Source organism: Rhinoderma darwinii, chromosome 4 (assembly GCF_050947455.1).
Source record: "Rhinoderma darwinii isolate aRhiDar2 chromosome 4, aRhiDar2.hap1, whole genome shotgun sequence".
Lineage (NCBI taxonomy): Eukaryota > Metazoa > Chordata > Amphibia > Anura > Rhinodermatidae > Rhinoderma > Rhinoderma darwinii.
Window position 1 is genome coordinate 12,715,548 of NC_134690.1, and position 15,846 is coordinate 12,731,393.

Sequence of the window (15,846 nt, forward strand, 5' to 3'; positions counted from 1 at the left end):
CAGCCACAGAACCCATATAATAGTGCAGCCACAGAGCCCATATAATAGTGCAGCCACAGAGCCCATATAATAGTGCAGCCACAGAACCCATATAATAGTGCAGCCACAGAGCCCATATAATAGTGCAGCCACAGAGCCCATATAATAGTGCAGCCACAGAGCCAATATAATAGTGCAGCCACAGAGCCCATATAATAGTGCAGCCACAGAACCCATATAATAGTGCAGCCACAGAGCCCATATAATAGTGCAGCCACAGAACCCATATAATAGTGCAGCCACAGAGCCCATATAATAGTGCAGCCACAGAACCCATATAATAGTGCAGCCACAGAGCCCATATAATAGTGCAGCCACAGAGCCCATATAATAGTGCAGCCACAGAACCCATATAATAGTGCAGCCACAGAGCCAATATAGTGGAGTCACAGAGCCCATATAACAGTGCAGCCACAGAACCCATATAATAGTGCAGCCACAGAGCCCATATAATAGTGCAGCCACAGAGCCCATATAATAGTGCAGCCACAGAACCCATATAATAGTGCAGCCACAGAGCCCATATAATAGTGCAGCCACAGAACCCATATAACAGTGCAGCCACAGAGCCCATATAATAGTGCAGCAACAGAGCCCATATAATAGTGCAGCCACAGAGCCCATATAATAGTGCAGCCACAGAGCCCATATAATAGTGCAGCCACAGAACCCATATAATAGTGCAGCCACAGAACCCATATAATAGTGCAGCCACAGAGCCCATATAATAGTGCAGCCACAGAACCCATATAATAGTGCAGCCACAGAACCCATAAAATAGTGCAGCCACATAGCCCATATAATAGTGCAGCCACAGAGCCCATATAGTAGTGCAGCCACAGAGCCCATATAATAGTGCAGCCACAGAACCCATAAAATAGTGCAGCCACATAGCCCATATAATAGTGTAGCCACAGAGCCCATATAACAGTGTAGCCACAGAGCCCATATAATAGTGCAGCCACAGAGCCCATATAATAGTGCAGCCACAGAGCCCATATAATAGTGCAGCCACAGAGCCCATATAATAGTGCAGCCACAGAGCCCATATAATAGTGCAGCCACAGAGCCAATATAATAGTGCAGCCACAGAGCCCATATAATAGTGCAGCCACAGAACCCATATAATAGTGCAGCCACAGAGCCCATATAATAGTGCAGCCACAGAACCCATATAATAGTGCAGCCACAGAGCCCATATAATAGTGCAGCCACAGAACCCATATAATAGTGCAGCCACAGAGTCCATATAATAGTGCAGCCACAGAGCCCATATAATAGTGCAGCCACAGAACCCATATAATAGTGCAGCCACAGAGCCCATATAATAGTGCAGCCACAGAACCCATATAATAGTGCAGCCACAGAACCCATATAATAGTGCAGCCACAGAGCCCATATAATAGTGCAGCCACAGAGCCCATATAATAGTGCAGCCACAGAGCCCATATAATAGTGCAGCCACAGAACCCATATAAAATAGTGCAGCCACAGAACCCATATAATAGTGCAGCCACAGAGCCCATATAATAGTGCAGCCACAGAGCCCATATAATAGTGCAGCCACAGAGCCAATATAGTGGAGTCACAGAGCCCATATAATAGTGCAGCCACAGAGCCAATATAATAGTGCAGCCACAGAGCCCATATAATAGTGCAGCCACAGAACCCATATAATAGTGCAGCCACAGAGCCCATATAATAGTGCAGCCACAGAACCCATATAATAGTGCAGGCACAGAGCCCATATAATAGTGCAGCCACAGAACCCATATAATAGTGCAGCCACAGAGCCCATATAATAGTGCAGCCACAGAACCCATATAATAGTGCAGCCACAGAGCCCATATAATAGTGCAGCCACAGAACCCATATAATAGTGCAGCCACAGAACCCATATAATAGTGCAGCCACAGAACCCATATAATAGTGCAGCCACAGAACCCATATAATAGTGCAGCCACAGAGCCCATATAATAGTGCAGCCACAGAGCCCATATAATAGTGCAGCCACAGAGCCAATATAATAGTGCAGCCACAGAGCCCATATAATAGTGCAGCCACAGAACCCATATAATAGTGCAGCCACAGAGCCCATATAATAGTGCAGCCACAGAACCCATATAATAGTGCAGCCACAGAGCCCATATAATAGTGCAGCCACAGAACCCATATAATAGTGCAGCCACAGAGCCCATATAATAGTGCAGCCACAGAGCCCATATAATAGTGCAGCCACAGAACCCATATAATAGTGCAGCCACAGAGCCAATATAGTGGAGTCACAGAGCCCATATAACAGTGCAGCCACAGAACCCATATAATAGTGCAGCCACAGAGCCCATATAATAGTGCAGCCACAGAGCCCATATAATAGTGCAGCCACAGAACCCATATAATAGTGCAGCCACAGAGCCCATATAATAGTGCAGCCACAGAACCCATATAACAGTGCAGCCACAGAGCCCATATAATAGTGCAGCAACAGAGCCCATATAATAGTGCAGCCACAGAGCCCATATAATAGTGCAGCCACAGAGCCCATATAATAGTGCAGCCACAGAGCCCATATAATAGTGCAGCCACAGAACCCATATAATAGTGCAGCCACAGAGCCCATATAATAGTGCAGCCACAGAACCCATATAATAGTGCAGCCACAGAGCCCATATAATAGTGCAGCCACAGAGCCCATATAATAGTGCAGCCACAGAGCCCATATAGTAGTGCAGCCACAGAGCCCATATAATAGTGCAGCCACAGAACCCATATAATAGTGCAGCCACATAGCCCATATAATAGTGTAGCCACAGAGCCCATATAACAGTGTAGCCACAGAGCCCATATAATAGTGCAGCCACAGAGCCCATATAATAGTGCAGCCACAGAGCCCATATAATAGTGCAGCCACAGAGCCCATATAATAGTGCAGCCACAGAGCCCATATAATAGTGCAGCCACAGAGCCAATATAATAGTGCAGCCACAGAGCCCATATAATAGTGCAGCCACAGAACCCATATAATAGTGCAGCCACAGAGCCCATATAATAGTGCAGCCACAGAACCCATATAATAGTGCAGCCACAGAGCCCATATAATAGTGCAGCCACAGAACCCATATAATAGTGCAGCCACAGAGTCCATATAATAGTGCAGCCACAGAGCCCATATAATAGTGCAGCCACAGAACCCATATAATAGTGCAGCCACAGAGCCCATATAATAGTGCAGCCACAGAACCCATATAATAGTGCAGCCACAGAACCCATATAATAGTGCAGCCACAGAGCCCATATAATAGTGCAGCCACAGAGCCCATATAATAGTGCAGCCACAGAGCCCATATAATAGTGCAGCCACAGAACCCATATAATAGTGCAGCCACAGAACCCATATAATAGTGCAGCCACAGAGCCCATATAATAGTGCAGCCACAGAGCCCATATAATAGTGCAGCCACAGAGCCAATATAGTGGAGTCACAGAGCCCATATAATAGTGCAGCCACAGAGCCAATATAATAGTGCAGCCACAGAGCCCATATAATAGTGCAGCCACAGAACCAATATAATAGTGCAGCCACAGAGCCCATATAATAGTGCAGCCACAGAACCCATATAATAGTGCAGCCACAGAGCCCATATAATAGTGCAGCCACAGAACCCATATAATAGTGCAGCCACAGAGCCCATATAATAGTGCAGCCACAGAACCCATATAATAGTGCAGCCACAGAGCCCATATAATAGTGCAGCCACAGAACCCATATAATAGTGCAGCCACAGAACCCATATAATAGTGCAGCCACAGAACCCACATAATAGTACAGCCACAGAGCCCATATAATAGTGCAGCCACAGAGCCCATATAATAGTGCAGCCACAGAACCCATATAATAGTGCAGCCACAGAACCCATATAATAGTGCAGCCACAGAGCCCATATAATAGTGCAGCCACAGAACCCATATAATAGTGCAGCCACAGAGCCCATATAATAGTGCAGCCACAGAACCCATATAATAGTGCAGCCACAGAGCCCATATAATAGTGCAGCCACAGAACCCATATAATAGTGCAGCCACAGAACCCATATAATAGTGCAGCCACAGAACCCACATAATAGTACAGCCACAGAGCCCATATAATAGTGCAGCCACAGAGCCCATATAATAGTGCAGCCACAGAACCCATATAATAGTGCAGCCACAGAACCCATATAATAGTGCAGCCACAGAGCCCATATAATAGTGCAGCCACAGAACCCATATAATAGTGCAGCCACAGAACCCATATAATAGTGCAGCCACAGAGCCCATATAATAGTGCAGCCACAGAGCCCATATAATAGTGCAGCCACAGAGCCCATATAATAGTGCAGCCACAGAACCCATATAATAGTGCAGCCACAGAACCCATATAATAGTGCAGCCACAGAGCCCATATAATAGTGCAGCCACAGAGCCCATATAATAGTGCAGCCACAGAACCCATATAATAGTGCAGCCACAGAACCCATATAATAGTGCAGCCACAGAGCCCATATAATAGTGCAGCCACAGAGCCCATATAATAGTGCAGCCACAGAGCCCATATAATAGTGCAGCCACAGAGCCCATATAATAGTGCAGCCACAGAGCCCATATAATAGTGCAGCCACAGAGCCCATATAACAGTGCAGCCACAGAACCCATATAATAGTGCAGCCACAGAGCCCATATAACAGTGTAGCCACAGAGCCCATATAATAGTGCAGCCACAGAACCCATATAGTAGAGCCTACCATAGCAATAGTAATGCTTCAGCCACAGTGCCCCATAATAATGCCAGTATGATCAGTGCTCATATTGTAGTGCCAGCCTAATAGGAATTTAACAGTGCAGACACCCGGCCTTTCCAGAAACAGAAACTGTGGAATTGCTTTACCCCAGGATTAAGGAGATTTATTTAGATGCCGGATTATTAAATGTCTTGGATTATTGGACGGTCACAGAAAGTGATATAAACATAACTTGTACGTGTGAAGATCCTGCGTGCCAGTCACAAGATGTTACGTTACTCTTCATCAGATATTCCGTTATCTCTGCTCAGTTTTTTACTTCTTGTTTTGCGAAACTTCAGATTATATCTCACAGTTCCGTGCCAGAAACATGAGCTGGATTATCAGAATTTCTGGGCGCTCAGATGCTGGATTAAAGGAAACGGCTGAATGTAATTTTTAGCACAGAGGACGCCTGATGGATTTATATTAACTGGGAGATTTGGATTTAAAGGGGAAATGCTCATTATGTAACAGGGAAGAAAAGAAACGACATAATGCATTTTCTTTTCACTCCACTAGAGGGCAACAGAGCAACATTCTAAATCTAGGATAATATTGTATGTGGGACTTTCCATATCTTAGAAGGAGAGAAAAATAAAATCTCTCTAACATCATATTTCCCAACTGGTCTGGAAGTCTAAATAAGTGGAGACATCCTGGACTCTAACGTAGGACTGACTGCTCCTGCCAGACAGGTAACCATCCTGTACCGCTGATCTCTGATCAGCATGAGCAACAAAGTTACAAGCGTGCACTGGTAACTGTGATGGGGGCAATGCTGCCGTAACGGAATCACTATGGCTGTGAAAGTAATCCATGTCACAATGATGGGGAAAATGGATCTGTGATGGGGGCACTAGAGCTCTAATGCATACTTGCAAACTCTCCCAAAATGTCCAGAAGACTCCTCGAAAAATAAAAAGACCTCTCGGACTCGCAGAAGAGCAGGGGCATCCCCCGACTCCCCCGCGTCCTCTATAAATACTCACCCCTCCAACTCATTATAATGGCTAGGACAGGGGGAGAGTGACTGTGAATGTTCAATTGTAGCTGTAATGGGGGCACTGTGGGTGTAATGGGGGCATAGTGACAGTGATAAGGCATTGGTGCTGTAATGAGGGAACGGAGGCTATAATAGGGGCACAGTGACTGTGATGGGGCATTGTTGCTGTAATGGGGGTACTGTGACTATAATGGGGCATAGTGATTGTGAATGGGGTATTGTTTCTGTAATGGGGGTACTGTGGGTATAATGGGGGCATAGTGATTGAGAATGGGATATTGTTGATGTTATGGGAATACTGTGGCGTTAATAGGGCATAGTGATTGAGAATGGGGCATTGTTGCTGTAATGGGAGTATTGTGGCTATAATCGGGGTATAGTGATTGAGAATGGGGTATTGTTGCTGTAATGGGGGTACTGTGGGTATAATGGGGGCATAGTGATTGAGAATGGGATATTGTTGCTGTAATGGGGGTATTGTTGCTATAATGGGGGCATATGATTGAGAATGGGGTATTGTTGCTGTAATGGGGGTACTGTGGCTATAATGGGGGCATAGTGGTTGTGAATGGGGTATTGTTGCTGTGATGGGGGCACTGTGACTGTGATGTGTTTTAGGGACACTGTGACTTTGTTGGGGCTCTGTGGTTATAGCAGAGGGACAGTGATGATGGCAATATGACTATAAAAGGGACATTGCAGCTGTGATGGAGGAACTCTGGCAGCTGTTATGTGGGCACAGGGCAGTATTTATTAGAGAGTAAACTTATAAATGAGCAATTAGCCCTAAAAGATAAGCATGAATAATACTGGTAATATAGCGCCCAAATAACAACGCTATACAGGGCCGGAAGAGTACTAGCAAAAAAGTACCCCCATAATTGTACCATACAGTGCACTATAGAATCCTGTATCATCACTGTAAGCAGACAGGAGATGACGTACCTGCTGGTAAAAATAAAGTAATGTCGTTTTATCCTTCTTGAAACTTTCTACATAATTATCGGGCAGGTAGCGGATCCGGAGATCATATCTAGAAATAAAAAAACAAAATATTACAAGAATTCGGTACAATGAATCACGTGACATAGTGGAAGTTATCACACGTACGTGTCAAGGAATATAAAATATACAATCACATATCATCACATGGGGAACCTAGAAGTTACTAAAAAAAACATGGCTTCTTTCTTCTAAAAACAGCGCCACAACTCTCTATGGGTTGTGTCTGGTATTGCAGCTTAGTTCCATTGTAGTAAATAGGCCAAAGCTGCAATACCACACACAACCTGTGGACAGGCGTGGCACTGTTTTTGAAAGAAAGAAGCCATGTTTTTCTAATCCTGGACAACCCAATTTCTTCTGAGCATCAAAACATTATGGGGTGCCGAGGTAGCAGTCGTACCCGGGTCCCTGGTACCCGAGAAAGCTCGAAGGACACGGCCAATCATGGGACGTTCCAGTTTAAACTCAAAATGCCCCAGAAGGAAATTTTCAAGGAGTTGACCAAAGCAAGCGGCCCGCTTAAAGGGGTTGTTTGGTTTGTAAAACCCATTTCAAATCCCCTAACAGGAAGTTCTGAGTTAATAAAAGAGAGAGTCGCCGTTCAGGACCCTCATCTATTAGTCAGAGCAGATAGTAAAAAAGCTGCACAGAAGCTTCTCATTCTCTGGAGGACCCGACACATCTGTGCATTACATGAACAGTCCAGTGATTTCAAGGGAGATCATGTAATACTTCAGTTCCCCTGCGGTGGTGCTGTGGGGAATTAAACACTTGCTGACAGTTTCCCACGCAGATTACAGTTGATCACTAGGGGTCCCAGCAATAAGATAACCTCTCAGCAGCTTATTGTCAGGGGACGCTTCTAACAAAAATACATTATCCAAATTGAAGAACCTCTTTAAGGAAATTTGGGACATCCTCCTAGTTTGTATATCACCTGTCATTTTTTCATCTGCTTTCAGTTGCAATGTTTCTTATGATTACATGTAAATCTGCATTGGAATATAGAAATATAATATTTTCCAGCCCTTTAATGAAGTATCTGGCCAGAACCAGGAAGATCAGGATGAACAGTGGTATAGTTAGTTTAGGTCCAACTAGGTATCAAACCCCATAAGTATAATATGCAGGTTTACCTCCACTCTGCCTCTAGATGGAGACACTCATATTTTTCCTGTACTTCTCCCACTGTCAGGTCGGGGTGCAGCCAATGGATCTCATCAGACTTCAGATGCTTCAGCCGCAGCCCGTAACATTCAACATGCTGGATGTCTGGACCGATCCGGCCGCTCAGGAGGATAGAGCTGATGATCTCCTGTGTACAGATAGGAAGACATTATAATAATATCACTCATTATACAACAGTACGGCACAAGGCTGTGATGTCATCAAACCGGACACATTTGTTTCAAGAATATCCCTCATACCACACACAACGTAAAATGTAACAAGTTCCTGTCAACACGGAGGCTTCATTTATTAGATATCAGTTGTCAATAAATTCATAAAATTGTTTGAGGAATAACAAAACTTATAAAACAAAATATGCTTCACAATTATTAAAATATAGGAAAAGTATTTACTAAATCAGACACGTCAGTAGAACTGACAGCTCCTCTATACTACACCACACAGGAGAGTAGACAGATCCTCTATACTACACCACACAGGAGAACTGACATCCTCTATACTACACCACACAGGAGAGCTGACAGACCCTCTATACTACACCACACAGGAGAACTGACAGCTCCTCTATACTACACCACACAGGAGAGCTGACAGATCCTCCTTACTACACCACACAGGAGAGCTGACAAATCCTCTATACTACACCACACAGGAGAGCTGACAGAAACTCTATACTACACCACACAGGAGAACTGACAGATCCTCTATACTACACCACACAGGAGAACTGACAGATCCTCTATACTACACCACACAGGAGAGCTGACAGATCCCCTATACAACACCACACAGGAGAGCTGTCAGATCCTCTATACTACACCACACAGGAGAGCTGACAGATCCTCTATACTACACCACACAGGAGAGCTGACAGATCCTCTATACTACACCACACAGGAGAGCTGACAGAAACTCTATACTACACCACACAGGAGAGCTGACAGATCCCCTATACTACACCACACAGGAGAGCTGACAGAAACTCTATACTACACAACACAGGAGAGCTGACAGCTCCTCTATACTACACCACACAGGAGAGCTGACAGCTCCTCTATACTACACCACACAGGAGAGCTGACAGCTCCTCTATACTACACCACACAGGAGAGCTTACCGATCCTCTATACTACACCACACAGGAGAGCTGACAGATCCTCTATACTACACCACACAGGAGAGCCGACAGCTCCTCTATACTACACCACACAAGAGAGCTGACAGCTCCTCTATACTACACCACACAGGAGAGCTGACAGATCCTCTATACTATACCACACAGGAGAGCCGACAGATCCTCTATACTGCACCACACAGGGGAACTGACAGATCCTCTATAATACACCACACAGGAGAGCTGACAGATCCTCTATACTACACCACACAGGAGAGCTGACAGCTCCTCTATACTACACCACACAGGAGAGCTGACAAATCCTCTATACTACACCACACAGGAGAGCTGACAGCTCCTCTATACTACACCACACAGGAGAGCTGACAGATCCCTTATACTACACCACACAGGAGAGCGGACAGATCCTCTATACTACACCAAACAGGAGAGCTGACAGATCCTCTATACTACACCACACAGGAGAGCTGACAGATCCTCTATACTACACCACACAGGAGAGCTGACAGAAACTCTATACTACACCACACAGGAGAGCGGACAGATCCTCTATACTACACCACACAGGAGAGCTGACAGCTCCTCTATACTACACCACACAGGAGAGCTGACAGCTCCTCTATACTACACCACACAGGAGAGCTGACAGATCCCTTATACTACACCACACAGGAGAGCGGACAGATCCTCTATACTACACCACACAGGAGAGCTGACAGATCCTCTATACTACACCACGCAGGAGAGCTGACAGGTCTTCTATACTACACCACACAGGAGAGCTGACAGATCCTCTATACTACACCACACAGGAGAGCTGACAGATCCTCTATACTACACCACAAAGGAGAACTGACAGCTCCTCTATACTACACCACACAGGAGAGCTGACAGCTCCTCTGTACTACACCACAGAGGAGAACTGACAGATCCCCAATACTACACCACACAGGAGAGCTGACAGCTCGTCTATACTACACCACACAGGAGAACTGACAGATCCTCTATACTACACCACACAGGAGAACTGACAGCTCCTCTATACTACACCACACAGGAGAGCTGACAGAAACTCTATACTACACCACACAGGAGAACTGACAGATCCTCTATACTACACCACACAGGAGAACTGACAGATCCTCTATACTACACCACACAGGAGAGCTGACAGATCCCCTATACAACACCACACAGGAGAGCTGTCAGATCCTCTATACTACACCACACAGGAGAGCTGACAGATCCTCTATACTACACCACACAGGAGAGCTGACAGATCCTCTATGCTACACCACACAGGAGAGCTGACAGAAACTCTATACTACACCACACAGGAGAGCTGACAGATCCCCTATACTACACCACACAGGAGAGCTGACAGAAACTCTATACTACACAACACAGGAGAGCTGACAGCTCCTCTATACTACACCACACAGGAGAGCTGACAGCTCCTCTATACTACACCACACAGGAGAGCTGACAGCTCCTCTATACTACACCACACAGGAGAGCTTACCGATCCTCTATACTACACCACACAGGAGAGCTGACAGATCCTCTATACTACACCACACAGGAGAGCCGACAGCTCCTCTATACTACACCACACAAGAGAGCTGACAGCTCCTCTATACTACACCACACAGGAGAGCTGACAGATCCTCTATACTATACCACACAGGAGAGCCGACAGATCCTCTATACTGCACCACACAGGGGAACTGACAGATCCTCTATAATACACCACACAGGAGAGCTGACAGATCCTCTATACTACACCACACAGGAGAGCTGACAGCTCCTCTATACTACACCACACAGGAGAGCTGACAAATCCTCTATACTACACCACACAGGAGAGCTGACAGCTCCTCTATACTACACCACACAGGAGAGCTGACAGATCCCTTATACTACACCACACAGGAGAGCGGACAGATCCTCTATACTACATCAAACAGGAGAGCTGACAGATCCTCTATACTACACCACACAGGAGAGCTGACAGATCCTCTATACTACACCACACAGGAGAGCTGACAGAAACTCTATACTACACCACACAGGAGAGCGGACAGATCCTCTATACTACACCACACAGGAGAGCTGACAGCTCCTCTATACTACACCACACAGGAGAGCTGACAGCTCCTCTATACTACACCACACAGGAGAGCTGACAGATCCCTTATACTACACCACACAGGAGAGCGGACAGATCCTCTATACTACACCACACAGGAGAGCTGACAGATCCTCTATACTACACCACGCAGGAGAGCTGACAGGTCTTCTATACTACACCACACAGGAGAGCTGACAGATCCTCTATACTACACCACACAGGAGAGCTGACAGATCCTCTATACTACACCACAAAGGAGAACTGACAGCTCCTCTATACTACACCACACAGGAGAGCTGACAGCTCCTCTGTACTACACCACAGAGGAGAACTGACAGATCCCCAATACTACACCACACAGGAGAGCTGACAGCTCGTCTATACTACACCACACAGGAGAACTGACAGATCCTCTATACTACACCACACAGGAGAGCTGACAGATCCTCTATACTACACCGCACAGGAGAGCTGACAGATCCTCTATACTACACCACACAGGAGAACTGACAGCTCCTCTATACTACACCACACAGGAGACCTTACAGCTCCTCTGTACTACACCACAGAGGAGAACTGACAGATCCCCAATACTACACCACACAGCGGAGCTGATCTCCTCTATACTACACCACACAGAAGAGCTGACAGATCCTCTATACTACACCACACAGGAGCTCCTCTATACTACACTACACAGGAGAGCTGACAGAACCTCTATACTACACCCACACAGCAGAGCTGACAGATCCTCTATACTACACTACACAGGAGAGCAGACAGCGCCTCTATACTACACCACACAGGAGAGCTGACAGATCCTCTATACTACACCACACAGGAGCTCCTCTATACTACACTACACAGGAGAGCTGACAGATCCTCTATACTACACCACACAGGAGAGCTGACAGATCCCCTATACTACACCACACAGGAGAACGGACAGCTCCTCTATACTGCACCACACAGGAGAGCTGACATGTCCTCTATACTACACCACACAGGAGAAATGACAGATCCTCTATATTACACTACACAGGAGAGCTGACAGATCCTCTATACTACACCACACAGGAGAAATGACAGATCCTCTATATTACACTACACAGGAGAGCTGACAGATCCTCTATACTACACCACACAGGAGAGCTGACAGATCCTCTATACTAAACCACACAGGAGAACTGACACCACACAGGAGAGCTGACAGATCCTCTATACTACTACACGATACAGGAGAGCCGACAGATCCCCTATACTACACAATACAGGAGAGCCGACAGATAAACTATACCACACGGGAGAGCCGACTGCTCCTCTACACTACACCACACAGGAGAGCTGACAGCTCTTCTATACTACACCACACACAGGAGAACTGACAGCTCCTCTATACTACACCACACAGGAGAAATGACAGATCCTCTATACTACACCACACAGGAGAACTGACAGATCCTCTATACTACACCACACAGGTGAGCTGACAGATCCCCTATACTACAACACACAGGAAAGCTGACAGATCCTCTTTACTACACCACACAGGAGAGCTGAAAGATCCTCTTTACTATACCACACCACACAGGAGAACTAACAGGTCCTCTATACTACACCACACAGGAGAACTGACAGATCCTATATACTACACCACACAGGAGAGCTGGCATATCCTCTATACTACACCACAGAGGAGAGCTGACAGATCCTCTATACTACACCACACAAGAGAGCTGACAGATCCTCTATACTAAACCACACAGGTGAGCAGACAGATCCCCTATACTACAACAAACAGGAGAGCTGACAGATCCTCTATACTACACTACACAGTAGAGCTGACAGCTCCTCTATACTACACCACACAGGAGAGCTGACAGATCCTCTATACTACACCACACTGGAGAGCTGAAAGATCCTCTATACTACACCATAAAGAAGAGCTGACAGATCCTCTATACTACACCACACAGGAGAGCTGACAGCTCCTCTATACTACACCACACAGGAGAGCTGACAGATCCCCTATACAACACCACACAGGAGAGCTGACAGATCCTCTATACTACACCACACAGGAGAGCTGAAAGATCCTCTATACTACACCATAAAGGAGAGCTGTCAGATCCTCTATACTACACCACACAGGAGAACTGACAGGTCCTCTATACTACACCACACAGGAGAACTGACAGATCCTCTATATTACACCACACAAGAGAGCTGACAGATCCTCTATACTACACCACACAGGAGAGCTGACAGCTCCTCTATACTACACCACAGGAGAGCTGACAGATCCCCTATACAACACCAAACAGGAGAGCTGACAGATCCTCTATACTACCACACACAGGAGAGCTGACAGAACCCCTATACAACACCACACAGGAGAGCTGACATATTATCTATACTACACCACACAGGAGAGCTGACAGGTCCTCTATACTACACCACACAGGAGAGCTGACAGGTCCTCTATACTACACCACACAGGAGAGCTGACAGATCCTCTATACTACCACATACAGGAGAGCTGACAGAACCCCTATACAACACCACACAGGAGAGCTGACATATTCTCTATACTACACCACACAGGAGAGCTGACAGATCCTCTATACTACACCACACAGGAGAGCTGACAGGTCCTTTATACTACACCACACAGGAGAGCTGACAGATCCTCTATACTACACCATACAGGAGAGTTGTCAGATCCTCTATACTACATTACACAGGAGAGCTGACAGATCCTCTATACTACACCACACAGGAGAGCTGACAGGTCCTCTATACTACACCACACGGGAGAACTGACAGATCCTTTATGCTACACCACACAGGAGAGCTGACAGCTCCTCTATACTACACCACACAGGAGAGCTGACAGATCCCCTATACAACACCACACAGGAGAGCTGACAGATCCTCTAAACTACACCACACAGGAGAGCTGAAAGATCCTTTATACTACACCATAAAGGAGAGCTGACAGATCCTCTATACTACACCACACAGGAGAACTGACAGGTCCTCTATACTACACCACACAGGAGAACTGACAGATCCTATATACTACACCACACAGGAGAGCTGGCAGATCCTCTATATTACTCCACACAAGAGAGCTGACAGATCCTCTATACTACACCACACAGGAGAGCTGACAGCTCCTCTATACTACACCACACAGGAGAGCTGACAGATCCCCTATACAACACCAAACAGGAGAGCTGACAGATCCTCTATACTACCACACACAGGAGAGCTGACAGAACCCCTATACAACACCACACAGGAGAGCTGACATATTATCTATACTACACCACACAGGAGAGCTGACAGATCCTCTATACTACACCACACAGGAGAGCTGACAGGTCCTCTATACTACACCACACAGGAGAGCTGACATATTCTCTATACTACACCACACAGGAGAGCTGACAGGTCCTTTATAATACACCACACAGGAGAGCTGACAGATCCTCTATACTACACCATACAGGAGAGCTGTCAGATCCTCTATGCTACATTACACAGGAGAGCTGACAGATCCTCTATACTACACCACACAGGAGAGCTGACAGGTCCTCTATACTACACCACACAGGAGAACTGACAGATCCTTTATGCTACACCACACAGGAGAGCTGGCAGATCCTCTATACTACACCACACAAGAGAGCTGACAGATCCCCTATACTACACCACACAGGAGAGCTGACAGATCCTCTATACTACACCATACAGGAGAGTTGACAGATCCTCTATACTACACCCCACAGGAGAGCTGACAGCTCCTCTAAAGTACACCACAAAGGAGAGCTGACAGATTCCCTATACAACACCACACAGGAGAGCTGACATATCCTCTATACTACACCACACAGTAGAGCTGACAGATCCTCTATACTACACCACACAGGAGAACTGACAGATCCTCTATACTACACCATGCAGGTGAGCTGACAGATCCTCTATACTACACCACACAGGAGAGCTGACAGATCCTCTATACTATACCACACAGGAGAGCTGACAGATCCTCTATACTACACCACACAGGAGAGCTGACAGATCCTCTGTACTACACCACACAGGAGAACTGACAGATCCTCTATACTATATAGAGGAGAGAAAGCTGGTCCTCTTTAAAGTGAAGTTCAAAAGACCAACTTTACATATCCCAATATTTACATTACACTTCTATATAGTAGTATGAAACATTCCTACCAGTATGTTAAGTGGTGCTCCAGATATTTGGACTGTGTTTTGATGGATCCCTGATCCAACCTTTGATGTCAAGATGGAATCAATAAATAGGTCATGTTTATATTAAAGTGTATACAGATGCTTGTTGATTTCCCAATACCACCATTTATCAGTGTCTTTACTGTTTTTACATTACACTCAATGTTGACACAGTATACTCCTAAGCTCCCCCTATTGGTGGCAGCCATAAGATTTTTTTTATGTAGCTCATTGTTTGTGCAGGGGATTTTGAGTTGTTTTC

General features: G+C 45.9%; 1 protein-coding gene across 1 annotated transcript in view; it reads right to left on the bottom strand.

The window, feature by feature from the left end:
- Positions 1 to 15,846, bottom strand: part of PTK2B (protein tyrosine kinase 2 beta) — a 188,466-nt gene that overhangs the window by 58,484 nt on the left and 114,136 nt on the right. The window contains exons 3-4 of the mRNA XM_075860829.1: positions 8,004 to 8,182; positions 6,808 to 6,895 (exon numbers count right to left, since the gene is read on the bottom strand). Of these exons, the coding sequence (XP_075716944.1) occupies positions 6,808 to 6,895; positions 8,004 to 8,182 (267 nt within the window). The remainder of the gene's footprint in view (positions 1 to 6,807; positions 6,896 to 8,003; positions 8,183 to 15,846) is intronic.